Below are 21205 nucleotides of genomic sequence, written 5' to 3'. Positions count from 1 at the left end.
CCAAAAGTAATCAACATCGGTTTAATTAAACTCCAAAGATCGTTTAATGGAAGGCCAAGACCTTGGCGTTGGATAACCACAGCAACACCTCGGTGAGATCAGTACACGACAATCTTTAGAATTTATGCACTCCAATTATTTTCATAGTTTTACTTTCATTGGCTGACTTTATACCTTTATAAAAGTTTGTGATGGTGTCTGGAGTGAATAAATATGTGTTCCTCTTAAAGCTCTACTTACCAATACAACTGACTGAGTTCCCGGTATTTTATTCATCTACTATTTACGAGTATACGTTTTCATAATACACAAAAGGAGCGCTGTTTAGATAAAAGATTTATTAGGGGCCCTAAAACTCGCTATTGCAATTACTATTATTAAAGAGCGAGATACGCGTGCTTCCAATGGAAGAAGACATTTGTGTGTTATTATCCACCTGGTTAAATGAATACGGCGTGATAGTCAATGCTGGAAGGTTGTTTTCATCATTATACAATCCCGATAATAGCCTTTTAAACATTTTATGGCGCTGAAAATTCTTGGAAACACCCTATCTCTTCAAACGGAGCGGATTTCAGCTAATTAAAACCATCTACTCTCCAACCCTTTACAACGAATAATACATAAACTCACTAATGGACTTATTTGTTGCTATTCACCGTGAAATCAACTTTATGAAACAGATGGTGAAGCTTTGACGCTCGAACTCACATCCTTCACCCTCGCTGAGTTAGAGTATAAAATACACACCCATGTGGTGGTTTACAAACTTTACTGGGAACCATTCTGGCTTCCATATGTCACCATGATGGGGTTTGAGACTTCGTAAAGAACCTGTTTATTCTTCATGCTCCACTGACAAAGAAGGGGTCGATGGGAAGGAGTCGCTTCACTTAGCTTTGGAAAGAGGTGGAAGAATAATGGAACATTTGGGTCGCTTTTGATACCGCTGCAAGTAAATTTAGATCCACTCTCTTGGATAGTGACCTTGTGCAAAGATTCATTTAAGAATATTGCGAAGTATCCAGTTATGAACACAACTGGCTGTTTTAATTTTCGATAATGGGGTATCTTTTGATTGGTTTCTGGATCCCTCTACAGGGACCAGCAAGAGCCATCCGCAACTATGAAAACTTTCTTGATTTGGGCTTGTCAGTTTCTGCATCTCAATATAACAAACACTCTCTTGTTTACAGCCCCTTTCGCTTATGGAAATTAATATGCTTTCATTCGCAACGCAGGAGGGAGGGAGGGCTTCAATAAGATGCCTATGATAATACTTAGCCTTCAATTATAGAGAAGATATTAAGATAATGAAATACAATTAAGATTGTTCTCTCTAGCGAGAAATATCTAGACCACTTTAAGTTTTCAAAATCCCTCAGTTACCGCACGAGATTTTGAAGTCCTTCTTATCTTTAATCTCCGGATAAAGCAGCCTTTGAGGAATTTTCTTTTAAATATTCATTCGAACATTTTAATAAGTTTTAAGTGAAGATGATTCTTTTAACTCAAAAATGTTCATAAATATTGAAATATAAAGCAAGGATAAATGTTATAACAAACAACCATTTCTGCCCTAAGAACTTCTTAAAATGTGCAACTCGTGAAGACTATAGTTCATACGAAAATGGTCTTGGACAGTGTTAGTGTTTTAGTCAGGTACTAGCACGTTCCTCTAAGACCCCATTAGGTCGCATTTCAGTAACATCTTCTAGCGTGCACTCAGAGTAATCCCCCTAGTCTCGGTCCATTGAAGTACATCGTATACAGCTATTGCCGTGACATTAAGATCGCCTGTCTGCAGGGAGAGATTGTCTGACACCAGTTGGCAGGATAGTATGAATAATAAAACATCTTGCGACGTACAAGAGAGACAGGAGAAAATGGATAGAAATCGCTTCAATTATTAAGCAACCGTTCTGCCCAGAAGATTACCAAACTTGAAGCATTTAGTGGTAACAAGGCGATTAACATTAGTCCTCAATAAACGCATGCAGCTCATCTTTCGTACTTCTGCAAATATTTACAATTCGATTGCACTTTCTAACCTCAAACCTGCTCGCTTAAAGAAAGAAAAACACGATCGGAAACACCATCTACACTTAAATTAAGATATCCGCACCTTTTCCAAATCCTTCATCGCACTTTAATATAGAATGGGGGTAAGCTGCACTCCCTGTCAAAAGAATCTTAAATCTATCTAAAATTTATTTCAAATTTTAACCACTGATGAAATATCTCTCTGAATAACCTAGCAACAAGAATGTACCTTTCTTATCAGTTAATTTGATGTCTGAAATTATTCAAAAGCTTCTGTACATGCGAGTATTGAATGAAATTTTAATTAAAGATTTAAATTTGTTATTTCTGCTGACATTGTAACAAACTTATTAACGTTATATTTTATCTCCCGAGATGGGCAATGCGAGTTGTAGTTTTATTTCGGTAATTTTCTATGAATATGTAATTGAAAGAAGCACTCACAGAAGGCAAACGAAATGGGTATTTTTAATTATATTCTTCTTTCTTTTCAGCGAAAGATGATTTTCTTATTCTAATGGACTCAAGCCATTGAAAAACAAAATTTTGTCTGATGAGATTGGAATTGTAAGACCATGAACGAGTTCATGGGTTCACGGCTGGTTTTATAAAAGACTAAGTGTAAATAAATTACTTTGATTCATCTTCTGGTACAGCAGTGTAGTGAACTGGAATGTGGAAAACGAGGCTAAATCAATTTGGATGGTGAATTGAGTTCAAAATAAATTATGCTGCTTTTGCTGAAAAGTAAATTTATTTCGTTCCTTAAAGAGTTCCGAATATAATACCAACTATGGAGCGCTATCTGCTCCATATATGGAATAATATTATCTTTTTGTTTCTATCGCATTCATAATTCCAGAATTATCAATAAAATTCCACGTGTTCCTTAAATTGTAATAGTTTTTTCTTTATGCAATACCAAGAAAACAATATGTAGTATTATTTATTGATGATGAAAATCATCTCTAGAGCTTTACACTTAATGATTACTAAATTGTGACCACCCCAGGATTATGCGCATCACTCGCAGGCAGGTCGTGGTGGTGGTGGTGGTTGCTGAATATGTGGCATGTTTTGCTGCCTAGAACTAGAACCCCTGGTGCTTATGGACCAGCGTTTCACTGGTGAGGTCTACCGGCGACTCTTAGAAGACCATTTGTACTCTGCCATGCTGCATTTTTTTCCAGGACAGAAATGGGATCGTCCAAGAATAAAGTGCTGTGTCATCGGGGCCGCGCTATGCACCAGTAGTTCAAGGAACATAGTGAAGATATCACCCATCTTGATTGCCCTCCAAATTCGCCTGACCAATCCAATTGAACACCTGTGGTTTGTTTTGGAACGGAAGTGAGGTGTATGGACACGCAACTGTCATCCATTCCCCGACACTGTATAAAGTCTTGCAGGCAGCATGACTGCAGATCCCTACGGACGTCTTCAGCCATCTAGTGGAGTCAATATCTAGGCGAGTAGCGGCTGTTATCCGTGAAAACCATGGCCTAACACTGTATTAGGTAGGAGGTCACAATTCCGTGATATCTGAACGCATATATATTATATACAGTATTTCTTGAAAGCCTTTTAGAGAACTTTTCCCTGATTATACGTTCTGCAGGCTTTGTCATCAATAAATCTTTTGTAATCAGCTTCAAGTTTCTGTACGTTGTGTAGCATTTCTATTGGCAGGAACCTGTAGACTTTTCTAAGCCTCCATGAGACAGTCAGTAGAGTAGGAAGGGTTCTTCGAATGTGAGGAGGGGGGTTCTCCATTGGCATAGTTGTTAAAAATTGGGGGTACTTATTTCGCTCGCTTTTATTTTTATTGTTGTGATCAAAATACATCGAAGTAGCTAGTACTCGTTGTATGTTTTCACCTTTTTTTTTCTTTGGTACAGACGCCCAGATTTCAGCTCAGTAGGTAATGACAGGCTGAACAATTGGTCATTTTTGACTCAAAACTCAGCTTTAAACACCATGTAGCAGGCATCCACAACAGGATATTTGTAGACCAGATGGCTTGACGTATGAAAGGCGTTTCTTGGAAGGACACTTGAAGTATGGAGACGCCATCACGTAAAAGGCAACAACAAGGTCTGTAGAAGATCTGGATGTCTGCTAGATGACGTTAAAAAATGAGTCTTGAGTCAATAAATTATCCCAAGGTCTCTGTGCTTCGTGACTGGTGGGATGGGAGTTCCATGGGTTTCCGTGTTCAACTGTGTTGGATATGATTATAGAGAGAATATCATTATTGAATATTTTTCTGTATTTAAGGAAAACTGTGAGAGGTATATTGTCGAATTCAGGAGATTGTTGAATGTGGGAGAGGAGGCAGTATTTGAGATGTCGGTTTCGTTGATCCGATACAGAGGCTGTCAGCATAGCTGATGAAATCTGTTTGTTAAGATTGCTTAAATATGGATGGTTTACAACAATAAAGAGGAGTCTCGATAGAACCGCACCCTGTGGTACGCCAACCTTAATTATTCATGTGAAGAATTTTTTATTCACGGTCTGGTGGAGAACCATTTTCGGTAGGAGATACTTTAAAAATGTAAGGACTTTCCTCTTCCGCTTTAAAGAGTAAAAAAAGTTGAAATCCTTCTTTATATCTCAGGTTCTGAACTTGTCTTTTATCATAGCATCTGCTGAAAAATGCAATACCTTTCCCAAAGGTAAGAATAAATTCAAATTCCACACATCCCACTCAGTATGGATTTGCAGCTCCACAAGTGATCTCTTGGCACAGATTATTCATTTTTATACAACTTCCACGGTAAAGATTAAAGAAAGCAGATGATGTTCTAGATATCTCAAAAGCATCTGATAGTTATTTTGACTTAACAGCTTTCAAAGCATCTTCCCATCCTGTAGTTTATCTTCTTCTTTTACCACTTCGATGGACAAATTTCTCTTTTGCTGCTCATTATGGTTGCTGTTTGAGGATTCTCTACTTTAACGTTTCAATATTTCAACTGGTGAAGTACGTCAGGTTTCTGTTATTCACCTATTACGTTTCTTTTGTACGCTAGTGATTTTCTTCCATTGAGTGGAAATCTAATCCATAGTTACTCTCTTCCTTGTTTGAGAAACCATAAACACTCTACAAATCCCTGTATACGTTTGTATCCATTCATTGTTTATCTACAAGATAAGATCATCGATGTTTCATTTTCTGTGATAGCGCTCTCACAATGTTTAAATTTAACTGAAATTTAATATTTTTGTTTGGATACTTTTATTCCACTAAATAAATAATAGATAAATGATGTGTAAAATGAGATACGTTTCTAAGTTAAGACACATTAAGAGATGAGTTTAACAGTATACAAAAACACGGGAAGTTTTCTAAATGTATAGAACACTACACACTAAAAAATATTGGTTACAAACATTCGAACTCGGCGATGAAACTGGTGACATAGGGACACTGTTGGAATTGTAAATAACTGTTTTGTTCATTACACAAAGGAGTCAGAAAAACATCAGAATGATGCAAGATAAAAAATCCCTTAAAGGTGGCTCGGTGTCGGCTATTTTGTGTTCGCTGGTATAAATGGGCGCACAGCGTTGTTGGCAGCATAAAAGGCAAGACAAGTCCAAGATGAGAATGAATCCCAATTTCATAGTTACACATGATGAAATAAAAAAAAGCAATACGTGAAATGTGCCTTGCGATGATGAGAAGCAGTATAAATCTCAACATTCATTGGTGAACTAATAATGAAAAGAATCAAAGTGGATTTGCAGGAGATGAAACTTCAACGCATTTTGGGTGTCTTCAAAAAAGTAGACATAGTTTACAAAGTAGAGGGAACAGAGACAGTAAAATGAATTCATTGCTTCTAGCATAAGCTTTGAAAAGTGAAAGGTATTGTACACACGTGAAATGTACTTAGGTGATGAAACTTTCAAAGCTTATTTCTGGAAAACAAACTCATTTCTACATAATGAAGAACGGATCACAGACACACCAGAACAAAGGTTTAACTTACAGTGATAGAGTCTTCGCATGTAGCACAGTGCTGAGTTCGAATTCGTTAATGACGCGAGGAACTTGTAAGGGCTTTATTCACTCCCGTGGTTGAGTTAGTTGGTCTCAGGCGAGGACAGCGAGGTTTCTTCTCCCAAACTCGGTTTTTGGTCCTGTAAAAGAGGAAAATTGAACAGAGAACAACAAAAACACACGCAATTCATGGATATGATATACTTGGGGAGATGAGATCGTTCTCGGGTGGCCCTAATGTAATTTTTTACAGTAATGCATTGGGTATCGTGAACAACAATATCTGCGTTGTTATTTTTGGCTCTGTTCTTTTTCAAATCTTTCATAATACATTGTGAATGACGCAATGTTCAGTAGGACTGTCTATAACTCCAATATGAAAAAATTAAGAGACAAATCGACTGCCAACAAAAAAGAAAAGAGTCCACAGTGGTCACTTACAACCTACAAACATTACTTATCTATTTTTTTTCTAGTAGTTTAATTAATAGAAAGACCTTAAGTTCATATCACAGCTAAGGTTACGAATAATGACTAACTAAATTATGCTTATGATTGATAAAGACTCTAAGTACCATTAATGAGCGAGAGGAAGAATTAATATTCTCTATACCATAAGGGAATGAGTAATCACAGTGTAAGCCTTCAGGGAAGTTAATATACAACTGCTGTAAATGCGTTAGAAAGGAGAACGAAGACTGATAATGAAGTTCAAAATCAGAATTTTCTTTTCATCTTATTCAGAAATGTAGAAACATATAGCTCATTAAGAATGATAAAGGAAAAATTACTATACTACTGATGTGGCAAATACTAGATGATCTTTTTTAGAGAAACGATCTGTAGTTAAATAATGGAGAATGAAATAATACAGTTAATTAATCATATTGTAGAATATTATCAGGAAGAGATACGAGGACGAAGAATAACGAATAAAAGGCCTAGGTTAACTGTGTACATAATCGCAAATTTAATTAGTAAGGAACTTTCGACAAGACGCAGAAGTGAGGATTTATTGATTGATTAGTTGGCACTAATAACGTTGAATTTAACTGGAAATGACAGAATGTGACTAATGATAAACGTAAGTTATTGAAATCGTATAACTGATAGACACAGTAATCTAAGTAGAAATTTTAGACAAAGACAGGAGCAAAAGGATCTCATTAGAGAAAGTTTAAACCTTCATTTGCATGATCTGAAGAGTTGCATAATTTGGGATAAGTAGAGAGATTGATAATTAGATTGATTGCATATAATTGCATTTAAGGATTAAACGGATGAGGATACATATCTGATGATATTAATAAGCAAATTAATTTATTTAGTACGAGGGTAAAATATTAACACCTCTCAATTGAAAGCTTAAAGGTCACAGTGGACACAAAGGTTAACAAGTACAATTTGATGTAAGAGAAAGGTTATAGCGTCCGTGAATCATACTGATGTATATGACATTAGAAAATTATAGTGCTGGTAAAGATGATCATAATATATACACTATCCTACCAAAGGTACTTGTCCCAAATGTCCCAATACTATACAGTGGGTTGAGGCTGTATAACAGCCTCAACCCACTTGGACATACTTTCTGGCAAGAAAGTATGACCACGTGGAGCTAACATTGTTAATAAAAATTTTAATCGTACGTTATCTTGAACAAATTTCCTCCTCTTCCATTTCCTTAAAATTAGAAAACTCGAGTTAAGTCAGTAAACTATTTTCTCTTTATTGTGAAAACTTTTCAGAGGTCTGTGTAGGTTCATTTCTTTAATTATATCCATTTTCTTAATTATAAATACCATTAGATTGGTTGGATATTTTTACATTCCCCCTGTAAAGGTGTCTTCTCCACATTGCTAATGTGTTATGCGTGATAGAAAATATCTAAATTAACAAGAAAGTTAAACAATAACTCGAGTAATTTATTTCCCTTATTTTCACATATCGTATATTTATCTTCAGCTTCCAAGTTTCAATTTTCACGTTCCTTATTTTTGATACAAGACACGAAAATATTAATACGCAAAGCATGTACGATAAGTTGATTGAATATTGCACCTTTAATCTTTCTCGGAACTAAAAAGAAAAGAAAACCTTCCTGGGCTGGAATGCAGAACTTCTACAAATTTCATTCTGTTATCTTTACATAATGTATGAGAATTTTGCCTATCTAATTACAGCAGTCTTCCGTTAGCCACCGAGAAACTAGAAAGCTGTGAGTAATACTGTTACCCGCCCTATTTCCAGGCGAACTTCCCAGTTCCACGTCGATCGGACGATGAATTATTAAACGAAAATAACGTTTCCTTCCACAGCCATGAAAGCTACGTTATGGTGGTCTAACGGGGATAACTGTCCCTCACTTGTACATCACCAAGACTTGGTACAATAATCAGACAACTCCAACAAGCATTGCAAGAGAAATATTGAAAAATATTTCTTTTGTAGAAAATTATGTCTTATTTCGTGTAAGTGATGACTCAATTATCTCAGATGTGAAAGTTGCTTTGGAGTTTAATACTTTCTAATAAGAAACTTCTAATATAAAAGTTTAAAGACATGATGTAGGTGTGAATCCATGTCAGATCGAATAACGTTTAGTACAAAATACACTTAGTTTTTTCCACACTTTCAATTAATGTTTTAGTAGGAAGTATTTCAATAGGCGGATCAAAGTCATTCGAAATTCTTTCTAAAAACCGATCAAAGAAAAAAAGAGAACAGCTGATCCAATAAACCCTTCTCCTAAATCTTGAAGGTTCTTCTTATTGAATTTTTTGGTCTTTAGACCAAATTTTTGATCGTTTTCTGTCATCTTTTTGTTCCTGTTTCATGTGAAATCCTTTTGATACCTCTTCGCTACATTTAATTATTCGTGCTTTTTTATATTAATTATTTGAGTACTACAGAAAAAGGCCCTGTATTTTTTGGAGATACAGGGCGTTGGTTTCTGTACTACAGGATTACCCTGTAGTACAGAAACCAAGATCCCAAGCTCTGGCTGGGGAACATAAGTCAGTGGATTCTACAACTTATCGTTTTGACAATGACTATTACTAATAACCACATTTAATGTCACGCGGTACCACGAAAATATTTTAGGCTAGATAGAACGGCGCATCAGGGCGAGACCAATAAGTTCACTTCAACAGCTATACTGGCCCAAGTACCAAAAATCCTCAGTGCAGCGACTATGTTGAATGAGGAAAAAGATCCAAACTTCCAGTTAGCTGGTTTAAAATTTTCTACGAAGTTTGAAAGCCAAGTCAAAGGTGGGCCCAACATTATTGGTGTTCTAATACTTTTGTGCGCAGTCATAATCAAGCAAATTTAGCTGTAATGCATAGCGGTTTGTATGCACTGGACACCATCAGCTCTCTTGGCTCTGGAATAAGATATTCAACAGTGATTGTGACGGCAGCATTGTGACATGTTGATGGCAGCATCCAAGAGTGAAATTAAAGCCATAAAAAGAGTATTTCTGAACCTGCGGGTGTAATAATCCTTGAGCCAGAAAAAAAATTTAGGATGGCTATTCGCAAATAGGTCCCCTTTACAGATTTAAGAGGAAAACTGGATGCAGTGACTTGGTCCAAAGTGTTGTTGGATTTTAGGAGCATCAGTGACTAAGGCCATATTGCTCCCTGCATATTGTCTGTAAATTGCGTGTTCTGTGGTCAGTTTTCAGTTTGCTGGATGACAAGCCCAAGTTTTCGGGAGAAAAAACCATGCTACCCTTGCCTGAGACCGATTAACTCAACCACGTTGCGAAAAAGGCCCATGAAAATTCCTCACATCATTGACGGGACTCGAACTCAGGTCTTTTCCACACGGTGTGGGGAGGACGGCGATTCTACCAACTGTGCTATCTCCGAGGGTATCCAAAGTGTAATGCTTTTATGAATACTGCTGCCAGTGCCAACAGCATTTCTTTACTTCAACCCAACCACCTTGATTTAAGGACCAGTAAAATACAATACCTCCAGCTTTCTTTCAGAAATTGCTAAAAAGTCTTTCACAACGTATTGAGGCAGACATTATGGTTAAAAGTGGGTCTATTCATTTTTTTCTCATGACTTTTGATGAAGTAATGTAACTTCTATATGATTCTTTATTGAAGCAGATTTGAGTTGGTTAAAAGTTTCTCTGGAGCTTGAAATTCTATCCTCGTACCTGCCAGAGGATTTGCAATTTTATTTGAATCTGAGAAACAGAACCAAATGAATTCTGAGTGATTGATTGAATGCACTTCCAACCCCTAGAATGGGAGGTAGCCCTGATAAATAATAAATAATATCGGTTGCAATCGAGACAGTCCATCTATCGAAAAATTCCACGAATAATGTTGTCACAGTCTGCACGAACGTTTTATGGAATGGGATTAAGATGCAGTACAATTCATACCCATTTGCTACTGTAACGTCCTCTACATTATTGTGTCGGTTTACAAGGAAGAAAAATCTGATCTAGCATAAAATATAACTCTGCACAAGACCGACTAGTTCGACCACTAGTTGAGAGAGAACTATAAAAGCTCCAGTTGTCACGTGTTGTAATAAATCATCCCTTTCTGTCACAAGAATCGAATTCACATCTTTCTAAACTGGAGGTAAGTGAAGTGAGGATAAACTTAGGAAGGCACAAAACAGACATTCGCCTGCATTTAAGGTTGACAAGAGAAAATAATTTATATTCCTTTCATTTGTGGCACACTGATGTGGCACACGTGGCAGATTGACCATTCTCTTAGATGTATAAAATATCATCTGCGTACACCTGTCGAATCTATGCCAATCAGGATTTCCTTTCCACTAAAGATGAAGCTGCTAGCTAATAGGTGTGTGTTTCTATTACTGTGCTACAGTAGTGTATAAAGCAATTTCTACCTAACTCGTTAGGCGGTTTTTAATACTTTAAAGAGAAAAGATTTTGTTTTTCATCACGGATATTAAGAAAGTCTGTTGCGAAGGTTTCCTTGTTCTCATATTTTAATATCAGCTACGTTAAGAGAGGTCATTCACCATCCCTTGGAACTGCTGATAGGTAGAAGAACAAAATTGAATTCTCCACACTAAACAAGCAAAACAAAAACGATCCTTAAAGTCAAGTGGGAATCAAGGTTATGAATGCACCATGTTCTTTTCTTCCAGCTAGCTTTGTGATTGGACACAGCGAATTGCAAATGAAACTATTTTTTATTATATAGCCTTTATTACGTGGGTGTTAAAAGCGAAATTGCTTTACAGGCCGAAACCAAAAAAGACCAAGAATGGCTTGCCATTTCTTCTTCTTCTAGACAATGACTTGTTCAGCGTCTTTTCCTTTCTGATTGCAGTTACCATTAAGCCGATATCACTGCCAAATTGTGATTGAGATTAACGAAAATTGAAAGAATTTGATGTGTTCAAGAAGATCGTATTACCATGTTAGAATAATTCGTCTTTCAAGTCCAAAAAGAAATGTTCTACAGAACTAGAAAAGGCAAAAAGTGGAGGAATATTTTTAACTTTCAAATGAAACAAAGTGTTTGCTTCTCTGGTAAACAAATCTCGAGCGCAGGCCTTTTTCAACAACTCTCGCACACAAAGTAATTATTTATAAGTAATGTACTGAAAGTATACGATGTCCATTGTATTCTGGAAAGGATCGATTGCATTTTCTGAGAACGCTAACGTGTCAGCAAATAATTTAAGTGAACATTAAAAAGCCATCTAGATAATATAAAAGGATAAGCATCACATAACATGTTTCCTCTCTATAGATTAGTTCGAGACTACCAAGAAAAGATTTGATTTTTTTTTTTTTCAAATTGGGTTTCTTGACCTTAATTTCGTGTCACATAAAAATGTAAGAATGATTGAAAAACCAAGGATGTCATTTTATGCTTTCGGGCAACTACGATGTCTCGTGTGATAAAGACAGCTCTTTGAATGCGTGATTATCGCTTCCAGTAAGAAAATGGATCACCGGATGGTCCCCTAATGCTTCGAAGAAATGCGGTCTTTTCAAACTGCCAATTAAGCTCTGCTGTGGAATACTTTTCCGTTTTAATCTCGATAAATTTTCGATAGATGTTACGTAAAAGGGATGGTAATTGACGTTGAGCCCGACAAAAAATGAAGTAATCTGACAGGTCTCATTTAGGTTAAATGCTTGATGAATGAACGAAGAAAAAGATGGATTGGAGGACATCAAACTTTGAATATTGGTTACTTAATATTTTCTTATCTTTTATTTTTTTCTCCCGTTTTTTCCTTCTGACCTCTTTCGATCGAAGTCTGGGTAATGATAAGGTCGATTTTCTCCTTATGACATTTCCCCTTTCAAAATTTCAAATCGGCCACTAGGACACGGATTCGATTCGGAGGTAGCCCAAGTCCGAACTAGAGAGAATTACATGATTTTCTTTGGATTTTTCATCCCATAAACCGTAGAACACACCCAATTAATAAGTGATAAGTATTGAAACCAATAACGTGTTGGATCCATAATGTGGTCCACATATGACGTCACCAGAAGAATTATACCAGTTGTTTGATGTAAATAAGAGGTGGAGATGGTTTAGACTCGAGCCTATTCTCCACAAACAATTCTTTAAAATTCTCGAAGAAACCAGACCCTACTTGATGCGCGCGTTTTTTAACTTATCTCGTGTTTTGGACGATCCCAGGACTTCATACATCATTCAGAGGGCGGACGAACAAGATTATGAAAAATTATAGTCTGCGTAGAATATTCGTGTGCGTCGCGGAGTGTCTGTGGTAGGCCATGTCACATGATCTGGTTTCGACAGTTACGTACCTCCACTGTGCGTTGCGCGACTTCGCTTGTATAAAAGGATGGAGAGCACATTATACTCCAGAGAGTCGCAATAATAAAACATTTGATCAAATATTCACGATATCAGAGGGCATACGTACGAAACCAATGCACCGTCCCTGAAAAGTGTAATTTTTCTTAAAATAGAGTAAAATTTAATTTTCGCTGAAGTGTAATTATTAGCATCTGCAAATATTCTTTATTTGCAGATGCTAATAATTAATTAGCGCTGCAAATAAAGTATTTTTCAGTTTTTGTGTTGTCCAATATAACTTCTCTGACGTGGTATTTTGATTCGTTTTCAACACGATTACCAAAAGACAACAGGAGCAAGAGAACGAGACAAACTGATATCCCTTTACTGAATATGAGAGCTCAGAGTAATTTTTCCCTTCGGTAAGAATCCTAATTATATCATAAATATAATTACTTTTTTTGCAAATCACAATACTATCACGTTTTGAAAATCACAAATATTATCACTTTTTTGCGAATCAAGACTATTATCAATTCATTGGAATCAAAATACTACCACATTTTTCAAAAAAAAAAAAAAAAATGCTATCACTTTTTGAAAATCATAAATACCACAAAATTCTGCAAATCATAAACACCATCACTTGCAAATCATAAACACTATAATTCTTTTGCAAATCATAAAAAGTATCACTTTTGTAAACCACAAGTACTATCCTTTTTACAAATCACAATTTATCACGCTCTGCAAATCACTACCACATTTTGCAAATCATAAATACAATAATTTTTTTGCAAATCACAAATACTATAACTTTTTTGAAATATAAATTCCTTCGCATCAAAAATACTATCACTTTTTTTTTTAAATCATAAAACACTACAAAATTCTGCAAATCACAAACACGGTCACTTCAAAATCAAAAACAGCGTAATTTTTTTTTGCAAATCACCAAAACTATCACTTTCGCAAATCACCAAAACTATCACTTTCGCAAATCATAAATACTGTCATTGTTTGCAAATCACAAATACTATCGATTTTTTCAAATCAAAAACACTACCAAATTTTGCAAATCACAGATATTATCACTTCCTCAAATCATAAATGTTGTCACTTCTGCAAATCACAAATACTGCCGCCTTTATTGAATGATAAATCACTCGCAAATTACGAATTTTATCATATTTTTGTAAAAATAGCAAATACTGTTGCTGTTTTATAGTCGATAAACATAGCAAAGTTACCAAAAGTCCACCAGTAAGGACAGCATCCTTATTTGACAGCCATCATTATTGTCAAAAAAGGATATTGTCAGAGTTATTTTTGCTGTGATAAAACTATGATAACTTTCAGTTTCAAACTACCTCTTTTTGTTCTTTTATTTACAATAGTTATAATGGCAGCAAATATACACAAAACAAGAGAGGAGTGCTTAATTTTTTTTAGAAAAACGCAATTAACTGCGTTTTTCTAAAAAATAAGTAAGTAAATCGTTTCGGGGAAAGTCTTTTTATTGTTTTTTTTTATAAAAAAACCTCGTATTTGTGTTACCACACATTTCCTGCCATTCGAAAGTCATAATCTTTTTATTGATCGTTTCAGAGGTTATTCAGAGACCCGACAACCTTTTCACACTTTCCATAATGAAAAATTAAATACGAAACAGAGGAGTAGAAGAGGAAATCCGTTTAAAAAAAAAAAAGTTTCAAAAGGAAATGTTAAACTCCCCGCATATGAAACAAAAATAGTTAATCTCGAGAAAACTGACAAAAGATGGACAGGAAATAAAACGAAAGAAAAATCAATTTGGGCGATACTGTAACCATAGCAACAAGTTGGTATGTGTTCTCAAGGTAAAAAAAAAAAAATTATCTCTCTATCTCTTTTTCTCTTTTCGTTCAACTATACCGAGGGCTAAGATCGATGACTTGTATATCTTTTGCTCCAGAAGATTAACCTGTAGAAAAAGTCCTCACTGAGGCAACGTTTTATTCATGCTTCAAGTAAAATCCTATTTAATTAAAATGTTGAATGATGTAAGTATATAATACTGAACTACATACGCATTCATTTCAACCAATTCATTTTCTTCAAAAATATTTAATACAAACCAAAATAAAAACATATCCTGTGACAGTTTCCATTAGATTCACTTGGATTAGTTTCTGTGATCAATTAGATGGAAGACATGGAAATAAATTAGATTTCTGAGCGCTAGACCAAAACCACTTCTCAACAGTTAAAGTAGAAAACAAAAAAAAAACGGATAAAGTTTACTTTTAAGTGATATATCAATATTTAATAAACAAAAATAAATATTATCCATTAAACGTCAAACATGTACAGTATTTTACTCCATTTCTGAATTGCAAAATTAGTATTTAACAAGCATTACAAAAATAATTAACTACTGCAGATAATTTTGTATTTTCGTGTTTAGAATGTAACTGGATTTTTCACAACGTGGCCGAGTTAATCGGTCTCAGGCGAGGGTCGTGTAGTTTCCTCTTGAAAATCTTTGAAAATAAAATTTAGCGTATAATACAGAGACGTAGCCGAATGTCGAATTTCAGAGACAGTTCTTTTTATTCAATGAAATTAAAATTAATATCATTAGACCAAATGTGGGCTCAATGTTTTTAATTAATAAATTTCGTTAAAGTACGTAATATTATTCCTGAATAAAAAAAAAACATTTGTGACTTATAACCTCTCAATATTACTAGTAATATTTATTAATTAAAAGGGAGTATTAAAATATTATACTAAAAAATTAATTACTTAATTAAAAGCATGACATGATACACCCGGCGCCATTTAAATCTAGAATCGTGTTTAAACTACGCCTATGAAGGACTTATCGCATATAAAAAGATAAATTAAAACTCACTTCTATGATATTCATGGCTATTAATAACAAACTATTTTTATTAAAAATATTTTAAATATTATAAACGATTTTAAAAATATGCGAAAGGTTTTTCGAACATGCCAAGTAGCTCTTTCCCATTCGTATGCCCTCGTGGGTAACACAAATTGGTAGAATTACTGTCCTCTCCACAACAGGTGGAAAAGATCTGATTTCGGGTCCCCTAGATGACGTGAGGAATTTTTATGGTCCTTTTTCGCAATGTGGCCAAGTTAATCGGTCTCAGGTGAGGGTACTGTGGTTTTAACTCCTAGAAACTGAAGTTTTTCGTTCAGCAAACAGAAAATCGATCAAAGAGCAAAATTTACAGACCGTACACACGAATCAATATGGCCTTAGTCGCTAATGCTCCTAAAACTCTTCCACAACAACAAGAACCCATTCGTATTATGCCCCAAAATCAGTGCTCAGCAAGCCATAAACATGTTGCAGTTCGTCTGGACTGGAATTACAAAAATCTAAGCACCTAGATCCATACATAAATAAGAAGGCATGCGCACAATCGAGAATTTCGTGTTAAAATTTATTTCAACCTTTTAACTGGAGGGGAAAAAATGAAAAAGAAACCTGTCTAACCTAATCTTTTCACTTACAGAGTAAGACTACCGTGTATGGGATAGAACTCTTCTCTCATAAAGCTTATTGCGTTGAATTATTAATCTTTATTATTCATAGATACACTCAACCTTTTTTATATACTCTTCTGTATTAAAATAACTTGATTGTAAGCAATAAATTGTAACAACCACATAAAATCCAGCAAGTCTTTCTAAACTCCAGTCTTTTTTTTTTTAATTCAAAATCCCTCTCTATTCTTATTGCAGGCAAACCAGCGAGGCGTCGCTTCCGTTGTCATGACAACGCCGGTGATCTCAACCACCCGGAGCCGTTAAAGGGAGTCGCTGGCAGCCGATTCGAGCAGAGCGGATCACCTACCATGCGCACCACGCGCACACACATATGCACACACATACTCGCACACCGTACACAGGCCCCTATGCACTATTGAAAGATCGGCTGGTGTTCGCTCATTATCCAAATATGGAACGCCACGGGGAATCGTGCACTTTGATGAGTGCGGAAGACTCAAGAAAAAAAAGGTTCTGAAGTGAAATTCAATTGATCTCGTGGACGGTGAATGCAACAAGTGCGTAATGCTACGTCTTACACGACTTGGTGTCGCATGAATCTGTGGACAGTAAGAATTTGTGGTGCCAGGTAGATGTAAGTAAACAAATGTGTTTTTTAGTTAAGATTTGTCTTTCTTGGGTACTTTCTTGAGAATGTCAATTAAGCGGTGTTGAAATGGTAACCTTCTATCAACGAGACTCTGATGTTCAACTGTTTGGTTAAAAGGCTTATAACCTACCAAGATGTTCGTCCCAGTAAATATTGAAGTAGATTTACTCTAGCTCCAGTAGCTATCTCTAAAAAAATAGAATGATGGCCAAAACAACTCCCTTTCCTGCGCTTTTCCCAGGTTCTGATTTCGAACCAGGTTTCCATAACAGCAGCATCTACCACGGCGAATCTACAATGACAGACTGTAACTGCACTTCCATTCTAGCAGATAACATGATAGGCAATGAAACCTTTAACGCATCCATCATCTATAAGGATCCATCTTATTATTCGATGAACTATCGTATCATTGGTACGATCTTCCAAGGGATTGTGTTTATCGTTGGGGTGCTTGGGAACATCATGGTTGTGATTGTTGTGATGAGAACCAGAAGCATGCATACCCCAACGAACTGCTACTTGGTGAGTCTATCCATAGCCGACTTCATGGTGCTCATTTCTTCGGTTCCGAATGAGGTCATTGCTTATTATCTCCTTGGAGATGAATGGATATGGGGAAGGGTTGGATGTGCGATATTTATCTTCCTCCAGTTTCTTGGGATCAACGTCTCCTCCTTATCTATTACCGCATTTACGGTTGAACGTTACATAGCCATCTGCCACCCTATGAAAGCTCAGTTGGTATGCACCGTCAACAGAGCCAAGAAGATTATTATCGGTGTGTGGATATTTGGGTGCATCTATTGTTCACCCTGGCTCCTTCTGACAAAGACCGAGCCCGTCTATTACAAAGGACATAAAAACGTAGAAACTTGTACCTTTGCTCTTACTAGACAGCACTATTTGGGTTATTTTTTTGCAGATCTCGTACTGTTTTATGTTTTCCCTCTGCTTCTATCCTGTGTCCTGTACGGACTTATTGCCAGGATACTTTTTTCCAGTGACATTCCAAAAACACCAGGAAAAAGTAATGGCACACAAACTATTCCTGAATCAAAGAAATCAAGTAGTACCAATGCTAGAGTACAGGTAAGTTTAAAATTACATTTTGCTTCTTAAAATGCTTTATGTCAATATTTAGAAACACTTATTTTCGAATTTAAATTTAGTTTTTGAAATAAAATCAATACAATGAAATTCTCTAACTGTTGCCCATTTATAAAGTTGAATGCTCAATAAATAGATGGAAGTTTCCATTGCGTGAAAAAAAATGTCCATTTATAAAAATAAAGAGGACATTTTCTCTCATTGTTTGTGGTAGGAAAAAAAACACTCGCATTTATTGCGTTTATAAATTGCATTCTTTCTTTGAGTGATTTCAAACTGCTGTAATGTAAAATTTCGTTCTTGTGTGCCATGGAAATTGTATTTTTGCAATTCCAATTTTTATCTGTGAGATTTGTACACTGAATGCATTTCGTAACTCCTCCTTCTCATCTCTGTCTCTCTCTTGGAATATCCGTGGTAAAAATATAAATTTGTTTTCGCTGTCTGAATTCAAGTTGCAGGTGGTAAACCTAAGTAGCCAACCTCCTGTTGAGAAGTTGCCCTTTTTTGTTTTTGTATACAAAAATAGAAACCCTGGAGATTCATAGTAACCCAGTGTAGTTTTATTTCTGTTATTCTGCAAGATGTTAAATGATTTGTATCGATTTTCCAAGTCAAATTGCATTGAAACTAAATCCAGCAATTTCATCGGTCTATAAATGTCAAAATTATTTAGATAAACAACCGGGTAATGGGAGGGGTTGCTCATCCAAGACGCACGCGGATCTCTAGGCGTCTAATTACAGTTGTTTAATTAATTAGGTTCCGATATTCGCATAAGGTTGCTCTTATGGGCTCTGGAACTGATAACATCTATCACAAGCACATAAATCTGGATAATTAGTTTCATTGTTTGTAAGGGTGTGTCGCTTATATAGTTTGACACACCCTCAACACCCTTTTATGAAGCAAATCACTGCCAAATGAAAATAAACTGCAAAAGAAAATGCCTTCGTCTGCAGTACATTAAATAAAGCACTGGAGCGGGACCAGCGCTTGTCAACTTATCCTATCAATGGCAAGTCGTGTGTGCCATTTCTGGTCCCAAGCTAATAATTTTAAAGTCATTCAAAGAAGTTTCTGAGTTTTGAGTCACGCCACATTTACCTCAAATTACGTGGCGATATGCACGTGACGATGTTATTATGGAACGCACTAATGAAGCCATTTTCTGGAAAACGTGTCTTATACGCTGATCAGAGTGACTGAAACTACAATTTCTGAATCAAATCACCTTGCAGATAACGAGCTAATGAGAAAGTAATAGTACTACAGAATGTTACTCTACTCTGGTTTTGTATTTTATGTATATCAGTAATCCGTTTTATAAGACGTCCATGATAAAGGGACAAGGATTACCATAAACAAGCATTCTAGATAAAGAGCAAATGTGATTTCGTGTATTCACAAATAACTCTTCAATTCGACATTCTAGACTTACAAAAATAACCATAAATATCCTTCCAAATATTTTAAATTAATAAAATACTAGAAGAAAGCCTTCATACTGTCTTCAAATATCATCAACAATCTCAATGAAAAATATCTTTAAACTCAACGCAATTAGAGTACTGCTAGGTGGCGTGCCATCTGCTATTATCTTCACCACATCCTTTGGAATATTTCTGACGTCAACAATAAATATTGCATATTCTTACAATCAGAAATTATTTTATTACCAACTAAAGAAATAAGGACATCATCAGAACCACCCAAGAAACAGATCAGTTAATTTCAATCCAAGGAAATGATACTTTCAGCACAAACACTAGCCAAAACAGTAAGGAGATCACCACACAGTGCCCTCCCCAGAAGCACAATTCGTATAATCATCGTTCTCCCTACACCGGGTGGCAAAGACATGAGTTCGTATCCCACCAATTGAATAAAATATAACCCAATCTACAAGTATGCTCGCTCACGTGTAGCCCTTTCTCGTAGCCCGATAGGACCTTGACAGGTTTTTCTTTATCAAATTGACAATAAATCATTATTTATTCCTTCTTCTGTCCCTCGAACTGAAAAATATCAATAGAGCCCAAAAATTTGTTGCTCTTCTAATGTACATATGCCACGTACACAGATCTTCATTTTGTAAGCCTTCTCCATAAAGATACCTATTTATCTTCGCCACACTTTTCACGTGTCAATTTCTTCGTTCACCATTCTTACCACCATCTTTATCTATCCGTCCAGCCATATTCTCTGTTCCACTCACACTTTTCTTCGTTCTACTTGTGAACGAGCTGTACACAGCCATGTAGTTGTGCAATAATATCAAGTTCTGGGGATTTAACACGAAAAAAAGTATTTATATCTAAACATTCTTTATTCTGCTTGTGACAATCGCGTTGAAAGATCACAGAAATGTCTTGACCAGCGTAGTAATATAAACTAGTGTTCCGCATACACTATATTAACAAAAGCATCAGGAGATTCCTTGGATTTAGGAAAAATTATGCGTATCCCAACCACGTGACACGAATTAAGCTAAAAGGATATGAATTAAAGCTAGAATAAATTCATTCTAGAAAGATACAGATGAATCAAACACAGTAGATGGGTAGAGGCGCTGCGTTTAGTGACTTAAAACAGGCGAATCATCACAGAATGCCATATTAGCAATCAACCTGTCATGCCATTACAACAAAACTGTAACCCCCCTGCCCAGATCAATGGGGGCTGATGTCATCATCAATAGAAACGCCATGATGCTAACTGCAGTCCGGAAAATTTCCTGGAACAATGGATAGCATGAGATACATTGACATTTTGGACGTTCTTCGTACTGTGGTAGCAGTGTGCGGAGGGAACTTTTCTGTTTCAGCATCATAATGCACCATGGCATACTGCACAGCCTGTAATGACTCTTCGAAGACGTTCAACAGAATTGATCACCTCAACAAATGCTAGACGCCGATTAACATGGTATAAGGAGCGCGAATCCTGGACTGCAGAGCAGTGGAAAACAGTCCAATAGACAGACGAGCACTCTACCAGTCTGATGGCTGTTCCTGGGTGTGGCGAATTCCAGAGGAACAGTTCCTTCCTGATTGTATCCTCCCAACAATGA

The 21205-nt window shown here is 36.1% G+C and overlaps 1 protein-coding gene across 2 annotated transcripts in view; it reads left to right on the top strand.

Annotated features, from left to right (window-relative positions):
• The window catches only part of LOC150089957 (thyrotropin-releasing hormone receptor-like), a 167406-nt gene that overhangs the window by 62836 nt on the left and 83365 nt on the right, over positions 1-21205 (top strand). For both annotated transcript variants that reach the window (XM_090368923.1, XM_090368922.1), the window contains exon 2: positions 16608-18114. In XM_090368923.1, the coding sequence (XP_090225049.1) occupies positions 17224-18114 (891 nt within the window). In that variant the 5' untranslated portion in view covers positions 16608-17223. The remainder of the gene's footprint in view (positions 1-16607; positions 18115-21205) is intronic.

Source organism: Mastigoproctus giganteus, chromosome 2, assembly GCF_048544385.1.
Source record: "Mastigoproctus giganteus isolate SK-2022 chromosome 2, ASM4854438v1, whole genome shotgun sequence".
Classification (NCBI taxonomy): domain Eukaryota; kingdom Metazoa; phylum Arthropoda; class Arachnida; order Uropygi; family Thelyphonidae; genus Mastigoproctus; species Mastigoproctus giganteus.
The sequence above is the reverse complement of the archived record's forward strand: the minus strand, read 5'-3'. Positions and strand labels throughout refer to the sequence as shown.